Source organism: Vanessa tameamea, chromosome 5 (assembly GCF_037043105.1).
Source record: "Vanessa tameamea isolate UH-Manoa-2023 chromosome 5, ilVanTame1 primary haplotype, whole genome shotgun sequence".
In the NCBI taxonomy this organism is placed as follows: domain Eukaryota; kingdom Metazoa; phylum Arthropoda; class Insecta; order Lepidoptera; family Nymphalidae; genus Vanessa; species Vanessa tameamea.
Window position 1 is genome coordinate 10307250 of NC_087313.1, and position 15119 is coordinate 10322368.

Consider the following 15119-nt stretch of genomic DNA (forward strand, 5'->3'; position numbering starts at 1 on the left):
GGGACGGGCAAAGCTATACCGATTCAACCGACTGTTTGAAACCGTATGAATTGTACTTGATAATTTGTTATAAATATTGAGTGGCAATACAATGTTGACAAATAATTATTCCATCTTGACAATACATAATAAAAATATAAAATAATATTTATATATTTAATAAATATACAAGTTATTCAAAAGCTCGAATATACCTATAATCACCTATAATCACCTCACACAAACAACTTGTTGAACACGCTATGCTATAGCAAATTGACGTGTAGGGCTTGCCTTAAAATGATGTCTATGGTATGACAATTCGTTAAAAACCCGTTCCAGTATTTATCTAAACATATATAATATATTTTTATTCAAAAATATAATTATTTTAAAATTATACGTTTAATTTTATTTTAATAGTTTGTATGAATAAAAAAAAGATAAATTGCGCGCGCATTTTTCAATCACGTCAATAACAGAAGACAGAGAAACAACATATTCCTTTTTCTTCGATCATACGAAATGTTGAAGTGAAGTGTATTCGCTATTTGGTATTCGCCGATTTAGATTTAGTTTTTTATATGCTTGCGTAGGTGATGGATGTCGCGCAAGGTTATTAGCTTCTGTAATCACGTGTACGTAAATTGTGCGGTATTTTTATAAATGTTTTTTTTTTAATCTGCACAACTCATGTTTTTTATTTGCCAAAAAATTACGTTCGATCAATATCGTATGTTTTTTTTTGAATTAATTATATAATAAAATAAAATATTAATAAATACAAGGAGTGTCGACTGCAAGTAATTAGGAAGTGGATTACTTTAAATATAATCTTAATTTGCTTCATGAAATGATTATAAATATTTTGTCATGGTAATTTACAAAATTATTTAATATTATCGTTTACATACCGAATTTGTTTAAATAGTTAATAGTATTGTAGATAAGTATTTAAATATATTACAGAGACTATAATATGAGTTGATTTAATCAATTTTCATTGATCAACGTGGTTGTCTTTTTATCGGTCGCTGGTGAAAGTGAGGTGCGGTGTTTGAAGAGTCACTTTGTATATTCCACTGGCTGGCTGATTAGTTGCAGCTAGTGTCTAGTGTGGTAGTGACTAGTAAAGTGAAATGTAGTGGCAAATCGACGATGTATGTGCTAGCGCTGGGCTTAAGAGTTTAGCCAACGTATGTTTTTGATTCGTGATCGTGTGCAAGATGAACGATGAAATGCCTGTTGTGATCTCCTACCCTTGCCGCGCTGAAGGCTGGTTGGATAGATGTGGTAAGTTATTCCGATTCATTTCTGTAAATATTTTTAGAGCCAATTTATTAAAAACAAATGTTCCTTTGCTATTTTTATGATTACATCTGTAAGTTATTTGGGGCGATTTACGTAAGCGTTCAACAAGTGACATGCATTATTTGTGCAAGTGAAGCGCATTGTTTTGGTAGGAACAGCGTACAGATTTGTACGTGTAAAGGAATCTTTATAATGCTTTATAGAGATTTGTTTAATTATAAAACTAATAGATACTAAGTTTGTACCTACTCATACATATATACATACATATATATTACTTTTTGAATAACTAAAACTTAAATGTTAAAAAAAAAAATTAAAATTAATAAGTTTGTATTTAATCGTAAAACTTTTTCATCTAAGATTCTATCTTAATAAGGATTTTTCCTCATAATCCTAATCTTCAAAATTTTCTATTGAAAACGGAACGTATAACAATGTAAGAGCTTAAAGCCGGGCTATTACCATAGTTTTTATTTAGAGCTAATTTTCTGTTTTTGTTCATCCTAAATATATGTTTTCTAATAGATTAAATTATAAGTAAAATATATATATATATATAAATTATTTATGAACGGATAACACCATACCCGATGATGATGACGATATCCTTCTGACTGATTTCTGCCACGATGGCGGCCACTCTCAAGATTATACTACCATTACCGTCTTTACCATAGGGCATATGGGGCACGTGTTCAGGGCATATCCTGAGAGGGCCCCGAAGAACCAACGATTTCCTTCACACGTTTGTGCTCACGTTGACTGCTATGTTTATTTTCAAAAGTGATATATTTGTAAGAAATAACTAACATATTTATTAAAAAGGCTATAAAATAGCCATAAGATTGTACAACCAATCAGATTCCTACGAATATATGAAAATTACCGCACCGTTTATTTAAAACTATACTTAAGGCCTGGCCACAAGCAAATTATTTGTACATGGTAGTAAATATCTAACAAAAGGGCCCCAAATTCATGGGTGCCCAAGGGCCCCAGCATAGCTTGAAACAGCTCTGTATACTACGCAGTACATATTATACTGCACAAATGTGTACGGAAACACAGATTATTCCCCTTGAAAGAGATCAGGCACAGGAGGCCCATTTGCTCGCCCGCCTACATATATCATAAAAAATAAAGATTCTAGAACTATGAAAACCTTTGAATTAGTCAAGAGTTTGTATCATGTTTTGAAATAATGAAGTCAACAAAGCTTTGGGTAAATACAGTACATTCTTGGTTTGGTTTAAAGGGTTTGTCATGGTTGGCATCGCATTGACGATTAAAGTCATTGTTAATATTTCTTACGGTGCCAATGTTGCTGGCAGTATCACTTACCACAGTCTTCCTTCTAATTATAAAATTTATATTTTTCCCGTCAGGTCCATACTCTCAGCAAAAAAATATTTAAAATTACCATTGATAATAATATAAACAGACGCAATAAAGAATCTGACGATAGAAAAGAATTTGTTTAAAATGTGCTTCTAATAGAACAATACAATTATCTTCTATTTTGAATTAGGTAGATTCTTTGTCCAGCAGGTTAGCAGTGTATGCCCTAGATAGAGTGAAAACTATACGGTGTTGTGGTTTTCTATCGAGTTTCGGTTCATCAGCCTAAGCTTAAACGACTCGCTTTCTAGTTGAGGTTCTTAAGAGAAAATAATTAGTTGGTGTAATTTTTTTTAATAATTTCAGCATTTTATGCTGTTTTGTTTAAAATGGATGGCGAAATTTTAACGGGTTCTATAGATAAGTCAGGATATCAATCCGTTTATTAAAAATGGCGTACATGAACTGTTTACACATATATTGACTGATATAAGTGTCTATTAGGTATTTACGTAGCTTGGCAAGGGAATAGGATAGTAATTACTTAGTATATAACAATACCTGCCGCGACAACTACAAATTAAATCTAACAGTTGGCATGAGCATTGAGCAGTATCAGTAACTTGAGAATTCGTGCGCCATGTTAATATTTTTTTTCATTGCTAGAGATATGAATTGTTTTGTGTGAAAATATTCTCAATAAGACTAATCGAAGTAAAAAATAGCTAAAATGGGCCATTAGATACAGTACGTGTAGCTAAAGGTTTGTGTGTTTTTGCATGCTCTAATTGTAACTAAAATCCACCATCCACAATATAGTGGAGGTAAAACTAATCATCTTGAGGAATCTCTTGCATCAAACTCGGATTTGATCAATAACAATACAGAGAAGAGGGTATTACACAGCAAGGTAATGTACCGCATTTAGAAAACACACACGTACTCACCCATAAACTGATAATGTTAAGACGAAGTTAAAAATAATTTCAGATGATATCCAAGATACTGTAAATTCATCTAAATTTCCTTATACTGATAACACGAATTATTGTCGATTTACATATGTACTGGAACTAATAATTCCATTATGTAGGCCAATGAATATCTAGTGATGGCTTGTCTATCCAAGCAGATCATTACTGCATATTCTGTATTCTTATTTTAAATTCATTCGATTTCATAAAAATAATAGCTTATTAAACGTGCATTAATTGATATGTTATCTATATTATGTCCGATTTTTCCAAAACGTATTAGATTTTATTTAATTTAACATTTTTTCTAATAATAATTAGAATTATTTTATTAAATCGGATTTCATAAATTTATATAACAATATGTTACCGGCGTAAAATAGCTTAAGTGAGCTTACTTATGTAGTAATTACGAATGCTCCGCGCCCAGCCGCACCTCTGAGTATAGTCTACATCTAAAGATACCATTTTCGAAATTTTACACTCCTTTAACTGTTTCTTCATCCGGCTTTGTAAGTGTGTATTGAATTTTCCATTTTTACATATACGTACGCTGAGGTACGACTTTCGTAGGGATGATGTCATTACTGTGTCAGGTGGATGCTTAGTTTAGGTCGGCGAGCACGTCCTGCCTTGTTTTAAGAAGAAATCAAATAAGGAAAAGTATTTAGAATTCTAAAAGCGTACACTGGTTGTCGTACTACATCCGTCAGTTAAACCCATTTGCGGCTTAAATTGTAACAGATTTATTTGAGACACGTCTTTTATCCGTTTTTAGGTTCTCATTCATGATTTTTGTTGTTATTTATTTAAATTTGTATCTATTTGAAATGTAATTAATCTTTTCGTACAAACGATAATATTAGTGATCTAAATACGTAGATATAAATCGACCATTATAAATAAGTAACGAAATATAAATGGTATCCACTTTAGTAATACCTACATGGTTAAGATTAATAAAAATAATTACAATTTGTGTCGCTAAATATAACTTTCTATCACCCTTAATCAAATATAGAGACATTTTGTAGGTTTTAAATACGAACGTTACATCCGTACGATGCCGTTAGATTCGACATCGGAGTCCGCACGTGTTGCGCTTACAAACTAATTGTAGAAAGTGAACAAATAAAAAAAATCACTGGCGAATTTATTATTCCTATATAAAATAAATCGAAAAAGTTAACAAGTAACTGCCTGCAAATGCTCTACTGATTGGGCTCGTCTGTCTGTGAGGAAATAGTTTAGAGCTTACTAAACACATGCAGGTTTTCACACGACGTTTTCGAAAACGAAACTATAAGCACAAAATCATCACATGAAAATACAATAGAGATATAGAGAATACTTAATTTACTTTCAGGTTTGTTCATCTGGTTTTGCGTTCAACTCTTAGTTCGGATCGATTCAAAGTTATTTGATTTTTCTTCGATAAAACTTAGGATATTAGGATCTTCCGAGAGAAACTTCCTAACACCGAACATATTCCCAAGCCTCGGAAACCACGTAAATCCATCCATTCACCTGGTACCTTTTCTATTAAGTAGGCAAACGGACCTGCAATAGGTTACCTGATGGTAAGTGGTCAACATCGTCATTAGATATTGGCCACCGACCTTGGGAACTAAGATTTTATGTCCTTGTGCCTGTAGTTACACTCACTTACCCTTCAAAACCAGAACACAAAAATACTTAGTGATGCTGTTTAGCGGAAGAATTTGTGATGAGTGGGCGATACCTACATATATAGAAAGCCCTACTACGAAATAAATTATGACAGTATTTTCACTGCTTATGTCGAATTACTGACCTATTAAAATATGAGAATGAGTTAAATTGTTCACGTCACACACTGTTGTGCACTTTACTATCTACTAGTTTGCTAGTCGTTAGGATTTGCCGCTGGGGCCGAAATTTCCTCGAGAAGACAATGATCACTTCTGCAGGATAATGTCTTATTAGGCAAAGAACAAAACGATTTTTATTCCACTCGGGAATTTTCACTAAGAGGTTTTTTACATAATATTGACAATAACAGCAATTAAATGGTCGCACAATATGATAAATAGTTTTGTATAGAATGTACTTTTGAGCAGCATCCCCCAGCAATTGATTATTTTGAAAAAATATTGACGTAAATATATATAAACGATTATAAAAAATAAGCCAAATATTTATAAATGTCTGACAGAGGATTTGGAAAAATGATGGATTTTTCAAATAACCAGATTCTATTTTTTATTTGAATTATTTTAAATTCTGCCTCGATTCAACTGCAATGGTTTCTTTTATATTGTACTCGAAGGAATAATCAATTTTATCACGTAATAATTTAACAAGTGGGGCTTTAGCGAATTCAGCTTTATACAAGGGTGAGTGTCAATAAGGGAGTTCGATGGCACTTTCGGTCATTCGTGAGCATCTAATTATGTGCCTCCTGGGAATGAGATAGACGACGGCCTCGCCATAAATCAAGATAACTGCTGGCGCGGGCAATGAAGGACGAAATCCTGCTATCGGAACTTCTCATTTGCAAAATTAACTCAATTGGATAAACATCTTTTAATCTGTTCATTAATAAATTATATATTATATAAATTTTAAGCTGAATCTTCATTTGCATTTATAGCTTAGATTTGGGGATGTGAATATAAATAATAATAATACGGGCTTATTTATACTTTACTGTAGACACGATTCAACAACAAAAATAGATATTACAATACAAACTTGTTACATTAATGCATCGAATCGACTGCGTCGAATATTAATATTTATGTATGTGTATCTTGCAGACTTGCATCACATAGTATGTGGTATGAACAAAAGTCGAACGATTTCGTTTTTTAACTCCAAAGGGAAACCAAGTTGTGCCATTATCACATGAACAATTATTATCCAAGACGATTTCTAGTGTCTTTAATTTATATATATATACACGATTTTCACCACGGAGCAAGATATGTTTTGGTGATTTTATATTTTTAACGTCTAACAATTAAGCTGCGCTAATTAATATAAATGTAGTAACTACTAAAATATTAAGTGTGGTTTTGGGTTATATGCGGTATATCCATCTACTGTTATTGAACAATCTATCGGTATGACCACATTCAATTGTAAAATATGATAGATTTTTTTATTAAAGAGTTGCAATAGGCGTTATTCTTACTTCCGGTTGATTATGTAATAGTGATCTTACAGCATATAATACTTATATAGTTTATGTTTTAAACACATGTAGTAGAATACTAGAAGCATGTAAGTTACGTTCTGTAAATATTTTCTTTTAGAAAATAAACGTGTACATACATTTTTATGTACACAACTGTGTTACGTATTTACAAGTGGGCATACATTAAGTATTGCACAATGCGGAATATATCGTAAACCTGTGTAAATATTATCATATTATTATTGCTTTTTACTGTACTCCATTTCCAACCGTGTGTATTATTAGATATTAAAGAAAGAGGTTAAATACGTACGGCATATACATTTTTGTTAGGCAATTTAGAAATATATAATTCGTACTGATAATAGTTCTACTTTTAAAATAACTTATCAACGTATAGCAGCTCTGTAATGCAGCTGGTGCAATATTGTGATAGCATTTTAATTATATATTTACTTAATATAACTAACTAGGTTAGTTAGATCGTTTCAGTAGAAACGAGCATAGTTTCTTGAATGATCCATCAAACATCCAGTCCTCCAGATCTAGAGACGAAAGCAACTGAGCAGATTTTTTGTCAAATTTTATTGTATCTTTACAATTATCAATATTATAACCAGCACTGGACTTTTTAACTTTTGCTGCGGTCATGTTGCACATTATAATACCTATATTGCCCCACAAATCTCTATGTTAGTTAATTACAAAATATATTAACTAAAAAAAAATAACGTAAGATAATTTTTTGTTTCATAATAATTCCACAATTGCGAAATTTATGGAGATGATAAATATTTGACGACCTCCGTGGTCGAGTAGTGCGTACACCGGTTTTCATGGGTACGCCACTCCGAGGTCCCGGGTTCGATTCCCGGCCGAGTCGATGTAGAAAGAGTTTAGTTTTCTATGTTGTCTTGGGTCTGAGTGTTTGTGGTACCGTCGTTACCTCTGATTTTCCATAACACAAGTGCTTTAGCTACTTACATTGGGATCAGAGTAATGTATGTGATGTTGTCCAATATTTATATTATTATTATTTTTTTAACTATTAAGTTTTTTTTGCATTTTTAAATAAAACTTGATAGGACAAAATATATAATGAATTAAATTTATTAAACTAGTTTCCGCCCGCGTGCGTGTGGAGGGTTTGAGGGCGTTTGCAGGTAGGTGTTAGGTAGATTTTTCCGGAAAAAAGTTACCTTTGTACTGTTCTAGACTATAATCTATTTCTGTATAAAATTTCATTCAGATCCTTTCTGGCGTGATTGAGTAACAAACATCTATCCAACCAAACATTCGCATTAATAATATTATCTAGTATAATAAGATGGCATAGTTATCTATGCAAATGCACTCGATAGGTACGAATAAAAAAAATATTTAAAGAGGTTATGTGAAAAGTTTCTATTTGAGCACTAATTAAATTTCAAGTTGAATAAAGTACTCATAACCTCACTTAACATACATTATTATCGATACTTTTTTAACGAAGATAACTAAGATAAACAGTAAATAGGAGGTTCATCGACATTTGTGTTCGGTGTTTGTTCTCGTCAGAGCGTACTGCGTAACTAATATTTAGTGGTCCATCATTCAATTAGATGTTCCGAGAGGTCAGGGAAGCATTCCTCCCACGGTCAGCGGTTTATCGGACAAACTGGAACGGGTCGCAAGCTCCCGCATTGCGCTGCTATTGTTGTACTCGACTCTTGGAAATTAAAATGCAAACTCTTCAAAATTAAACGAGACTACTTTTGAGCGAAATAATGTTGCGAAATTTTTGTAAAGAAGTTGCTTTTTGCTAAAAAATATTGAGAAAAAAAAATGGTAGATATACGCTGATATTGTAAAGTCTTTTAGATAGCATCTTTTGTTGCACTTTTAAAAATATTTGTTATATAATTAAATAAGATTCGTCGTCAATATCTAAAATGACATTTCATTAGCAGTATTGATTAGTACCTACTCGTTTCTATATACATAATACGTATTAATGGAAGTGTAAAGAAAACTGCTAAATTCTTTGTTACTTTCTCAAAATATATTTTGTATTTTTTTATATTTTGCCATCGAAATAAATAATATATATAAATAATATTAATACGCAGTAATGACATTTTACGTAAACAATTATATATATTATATATTTACATTATTTTTTATTTAAATAATACGAGAAAAACTTTCAATTCTTTTTTTTATGCAAGCGTTCGTTTATGCAAATTTACTGCGTCAGCTGCTTACATTACATTATCATACACATTTACGGGATTGTGAAATTATTTACACACTAAACTACGTCATTATTATATGTACATTATACATAAATATTAGAATCAAAACTTCTTATAAAGAAAGGTGTTTCGTAAGTGACCGGTTATATTTTTTTCTGAATACTTTCGTATGTACGTACACGAGACATGTGATTTGTTATTATGTGTGTGCAAGTGAACCTACGTTTTGCTATGTCCCTCGGCAATAGTTTCGTAATGCTTAGAATATATATTACGTAAGCCTTTTAACGATATGTCTGTATCTTATCCATTTACTAATCGACGAATTGTGGCGTGATTATTAAAATTTAAACTTTTTTTTGTCTAAGTACCTACCTGTTTAACAGATTTTTCCAGTGACAAAAGTTATTTGATAAAAATTAACAGAATAATATTATCTTAATTCTTCTACTTTTATTATAATCGTATTACGTATAATATTAATACAGATGATATAGAATATTTTATTACTCCTTACAACAAATGCATTACAAATATAGCTTTAATATTAAAGCTATATTTGTAATGCATTTGTTAGTGCTCTCCCGAATCCGGTGTAAAGAGCAGTTTTGAACACAGCTGATATTATATCTTATGCGTAGAGTATTGTAGGACCGCTGGGTGTAGTTGGTTCATAAAGTGCTGATATGAAAGCTTTGACAATGGTCTCTAAACAAAATCACTTTTACGTCTACTTTAGACACGAAAACACTCGTCGCTCGGTATCTGAAGCGCCATTTATTGTCCCGTCACTATTAGTTCTATGCATTTAAACTTAGAGACATTTCTAAAGGTTAATGTTTAAAAATACTTATGGTATATAAGCAAAGTGTTCGCTTCGTTAAAAATACTTGTTAGTAAAAATAATTTAGATAATCACCGAATAACCGTAATGTTCTTTATGAAGTACAACAACCATAACTTATTCTACTACCTTCAAAATTTTCGAAGAGAGATAAGTAGTGCGTTTCGTCAAAATGAAGCTAATCTTGAAGTTACAGCTTGATATTATTCGTTAAAAAAAAGGGGAGGCGCTTAGACTATTATACCTTAGTTTCTACAACTGAATAAAGGTGTAACTGATGTTATTAATGCAAACATTATCTATGTGACTACCAGCATGGCTTTTACTCGTTAGTACCAGCTCGTCGATACAAATTAAATAAACTTGGAAGGACAGGCCTCCTGCCTCCCACCACAAACTAGTGCATAGCCGAATAAATTACATATTTTTCGATATAATCGATCGAATTCGATCAATCAATTCGATATTTTGTTTAAATGTTATTATTTAATTTTAATGTATCATTAAATCTGTATGTTCATATTAATCGACATGTAACACGCCGATTTTCTGAAATTCCTGATAAATCATGTTTATTAGATCATCGAAGAATACTACCGATTTCGATCATTTAAACTTACGTTACGTTTACGTTTTACGAATTACGTGTTTCTAAACGAAATCGGTTCATTAGTTTCGTAGGTAGTTATAGTAAAGCAGGTTAAATTAACGTTCATTTAATGACGTTCGACTTTCCGATAACTTTAGTTCAAAGTATTTGATACAGTATTGTTTCTGACCAATAGTAAAATATAGTCGATTTAACTTTAAGGTGTGAATTACAGCTATCTTAACAGTAAACGAGACGTATACTGTTAAGATAGCTTGTTTAGAAGACGCTGATTGTTTTAAATATAATAATATACATATATATATCTAATTTAATATTTGGGTTAGTATTTTAGTGTTATGTAAGAAAATTTAATACATATGAGATGAAAAATCGTAGCCTTCAGTAAGATTGTATTAGTAACAGAAGGTACATGCGGATCGATCATTATGATTGTTTTCTAAGTAATTTACTTGGTTCTAACGATAAATTGCAATGACGTTTTACGTTTTCACTCTACTAAGAACAGTATACATTTGCTATAATAATATTGCTCTTTGATAAGTGATTATATTACGACGTACGGGTAAAACAGCTTTCTCAGCATCCATTAATACTAACTCTAATAAGACCCATTAAAATTTAATGACGAATAAAAAAAAAATTATCAAGTCCAAACAAACAAAAAATGAATTTATAATTATATTCCTATTTATTTCGTTATTAATATGTTTCATAAATGAAGTTGTTTATGTTAAGTATAGATAAAACCTTAAATAACTCAAATGTATTATTTGTATCTTTTTATTGAATTTTATATAAATTTTGAACTTAGTTTTTTAAATTATAATCTTTATATATTTATAAATTTAGCGTTATAGTTATTGTGATCAAAATATCTTCATTTAGAAAGTACAGTAAAGGCACCTTATCAAATCGCTTTATCGGCGTAAACACTTCTAAATGATTTGTTTCCGTCACGTAACAAATCAGATTGAAACGAGAAGCTATCACTAGTATGGCACAGCGAAGTGACAAAGTAGCAGGTCATTGTATTTAATTTTAGCTCCCAGTCTTTATATAATCTATACGAGGCGTATATATAAAATAAAAGAGATTGTGTTTGTTTTCCGTACACGAACAGATTTGAGTATCCCCCTTTGACTTTTATAAGCCGACTACTATTTATATTTTTTCAGCAGCCCATGTATATATATATATGTTTATCTATTCTCAGATATTTTCTAAAGTACTAGTAAGTATAATTGATAAATGTGGTATCATTACATACTTTTTGATCGGCCGCTTGTTGTCATCACACTGTATTTAATATGGCGCCCTCAAGGTCCTCGTTTATGGCAAGGTAACATGCGACCACGGCTATCCTTTGAACATAACGTATATAAGTAAATAAGTGATAAATTGCAATAATTTATATAACTTGACTACTTATTAGATGACAAATATTTTTCTTGTCTTACGGTTAATATTAACGCGGAAGTGTGTAACTGGACGTTTTGAGTTTTATAATACTGTTAATAAAACTTTTTACTTATGTAAATATTATAAAAAATAGGAATTTCTTTTTTTTTTTCTTTTATTTACGTCTATATGTGATGACGACGGGAAATAGGTAATTCTCAATATTTATTTTTTTGTTTCTTGTTACCGAAACAAGACACATTTAATAAGTAGGTACATATATTATCGATTTATAATTTTACTGTAAAAAGTTGGAAAGTTGTAAAATAATTCATCCAGTAGGTATAATTATTTACAGTTACGTTGAACGGTAAAATATTACGAATGATAAATCTGAATTTCTTAATTTAAAAGTCACATATTATTCTATAAAAATAGATATATGCGATCCTTTTATGAATAGGTACAATTTTTACCGAATTATGACGTCATAGTTTTAACTGTGAATAGTTTAGTATTTTTAAAGTAATTGTCCCTAATAAAGAAATATAAATATTTTTTTTTAATCTACATTAGCTTTTCAATTCCAGTGATATCCAGTTTCAAAATAGTTCTACTTTTAAAAAAAAGACTATTTATAGTCTATTAGAATGTCTCGGGTTCATTCAATACGTACGTAATGTTCAAAGTAGGCTTTGAGAATATTTTAAATATAGTTAAGGAATGGCGGTAGTAGCAAAGGAGATGGGAGACGTCTTTGTAGAAAGTCCCGATTAATTATTGACCTGCCGTGAATTATTAATAAAGAAAATGAGAAGTGTGCTGAGCAAGGAAATATGTATGTTTATTTATTTTATAACTTTTAATTATTTGTTAATTTAAATACCTACGCGAGAAATATGAATATTAAAAATATTATTGAATAATAAATTAAAATCTATTTAATTATTATTTGCTGCTTATTAAATGCTTATTATTCAAATTTCGATAATTTAAACTGTCGTTTCTTTTTTGTCGAACGTTTTTTTTGTTGCACTTAATTTGGAAAAGGTGATAATATTACCTTTCTTCAAAGGTTTTCAATCGAATATTATAACTGTAACCAACAATTTAAGTTTATATTAAAGGGTAACCAACATATCTATCTGAATAAGGGTTTAATAATGAACTGGACAAATTGACTTCGCAAATAACCTGTTATTTCCTAATTTGTAATAGATAAAAATAGTTATTATTATTATATTAGTATCTTGTAAAATAGCTAATTCCTATTGTGAGCTTTTCTGTACACATTTTTAAGACATACAATTTTCTAGTAGGTACATTGTTTTAATATCACTTATATGTTAAAATAAATTTCTCCCAAGGTTTTGTCACTGTTAGTTATGTAAGCGTACAAAAAGAGTTTTTATATTAAAACACTGTTATAGTTCAGCCTTTTTGTTAAAAATATTTACAAAGTATGTACACGCCCTTCGTCGTTTATCGTTCTTTCTGTTCGTGAATATATAGTAGACACAGACAGGCAGGAAGCGACTTAGTTTTATACTTTTTATAAATTATAGATATATAAATTGGAAAACTGCAATGTGCGACATTGTAACAGTGACGGAGAAAACAATTAATGAGACATCAATTGAATTATGTATGCCGTTAATGAGGATTGAAAATTAATTATAAAAATCTTAAGATAATCATTTTAGAGACAAGAAATTGTCTCAGCAGATGAGAACGAGCAGCAGAGCGCGACCAGTTGCGGGCGCTGGATGATACTTCTCACATTACTGTGAGAATATTTTGTATTATTTGACGTGAGAGGCTTTTAACTTCAAGTAACACAAGTAAGCGGGCTTAACATAATTGCGATGAATTACTGAAATACTATGATGACTTAGGTTGAATGCCCAATTAACTACTAATAGCTTTATATACGAAATTATGATGTGAATTATTTCAACTAGATTACCTTAAATAAGCATAACGTTAACGTCTGAAATTAGGTACCTAGCTAATTATGAAGTACGTTATAAGCAGACATGCTGAGGTTGGTCTTATCTAAATGTAAATCAAACGACACGCTCAGAATTTTATACTTCATACCGAGTACGATTACGTTCCCACAACATGGTGACACGTCATGGGATTTCGTGACAAAAGTCATAATTTGGTAGTGTTTGACACGCTGCCAATAAAAGCCTGTGTTAGTCCAAGGCGCAATATTAAAACAGTTGTGTGTTGTGGTATCGTTACATATTATAACCTGCGTATTGAGCACACAATATTTTGGGAGCTGTTTTAGGAATAAATGGCGACGAGACGTGATATGTTCCTACATCTCGAACATTAGAATAACAGGAACATACCCTTTATCAGATATGCACCTACCACTAAATTATCTGGACTTTATCACTAAGTAATAATATTTTGCGTTTTGGGTATCGCGACTATGCTACTTAGGATGCGCGAGTTTCTTACCGTTTTTTTTTCTAAAGGCTGCTTCTTCCGAAACGGTAGAATGTATTTAATATTGTCAGATATTATATATTTAAACATTGGCTATTTAAAGAAGCTTTATTATAAAGTTGAGTTGAATCAAACTCGTTGATTTGATTTGTGTAACAAATTACTAATAACATGTTTTTATTAATGTTTTCATATACATTACGTAAAAGAGAAAACATAGATTGCAAACAGTGAACATTTTTCCTTTTCCATTGTTGCTGTAAAATACAATTAAAATAAATAATTAATCGACGGAATCGGTCATGCGCGTATCGTGTTTGATCTGCAACAGTCGATACGTGCTTATTTTTGCAAACATCGAAGAAGCGATGAATCTGCTAATCCGTTTTGTTTCAGAGGCTTACAACAGATAATTATGTGCATCTACTTTATATATTTCGTCAATATTGTAGTAAATTATCCGAAGGTTATTGTGCAAAATATTTTATAACGAAGCACTAAATTCAAACACTTTTCAATCTTGCCGACATTCTATATTTATGGAACATTACCGTACAATGTAGTGCAATATACTCCGGTCCCTTGCATTAAACCCTAGACAACAGAGGCCTCTTTTACTTTTCGCCCTCCGTTCCGTCTCTTTTCGATGCATTGTACAAGGAGGGCAGCGACCGTAACAAGAGTGCACCCTCGTTGCCATGACAACGCCTGTTCCCGCGAAAATATTGACACGGCGATGGTCCAGACGGGGAAGCAGCCCCTGTTGCGACGCGTGCATATATCT

General features: G+C 31.3%; 2 protein-coding genes across 4 annotated transcripts in view; both read left to right on the forward strand.

Annotated features, from left to right (window-relative positions):
• LOC113392751 (1-acyl-sn-glycerol-3-phosphate acyltransferase alpha) overlaps positions 1-15119 on the forward strand; it is a 125929-nt gene that overhangs the window by 25880 nt on the left and 84930 nt on the right. The gene's annotated exons all lie outside the window — the stretch shown is intronic.
• Positions 521-15119, forward strand: part of Raskol (raskol) — a 140701-nt gene continuing 126102 nt past the window's right edge. The window contains exons 1-2 of one of the 2 annotated variants that reach the window (XM_026629349.2): positions 521-617; positions 949-1272. In XM_026629349.2, the coding sequence (XP_026485134.2) occupies positions 1206-1272 (67 nt within the window). In that variant the 5' untranslated portion in view covers positions 521-617; positions 949-1205. The remainder of the gene's footprint in view (positions 618-948; positions 1273-15119) is intronic. The other variant, XM_026629350.2, reaches the window with a different exon arrangement.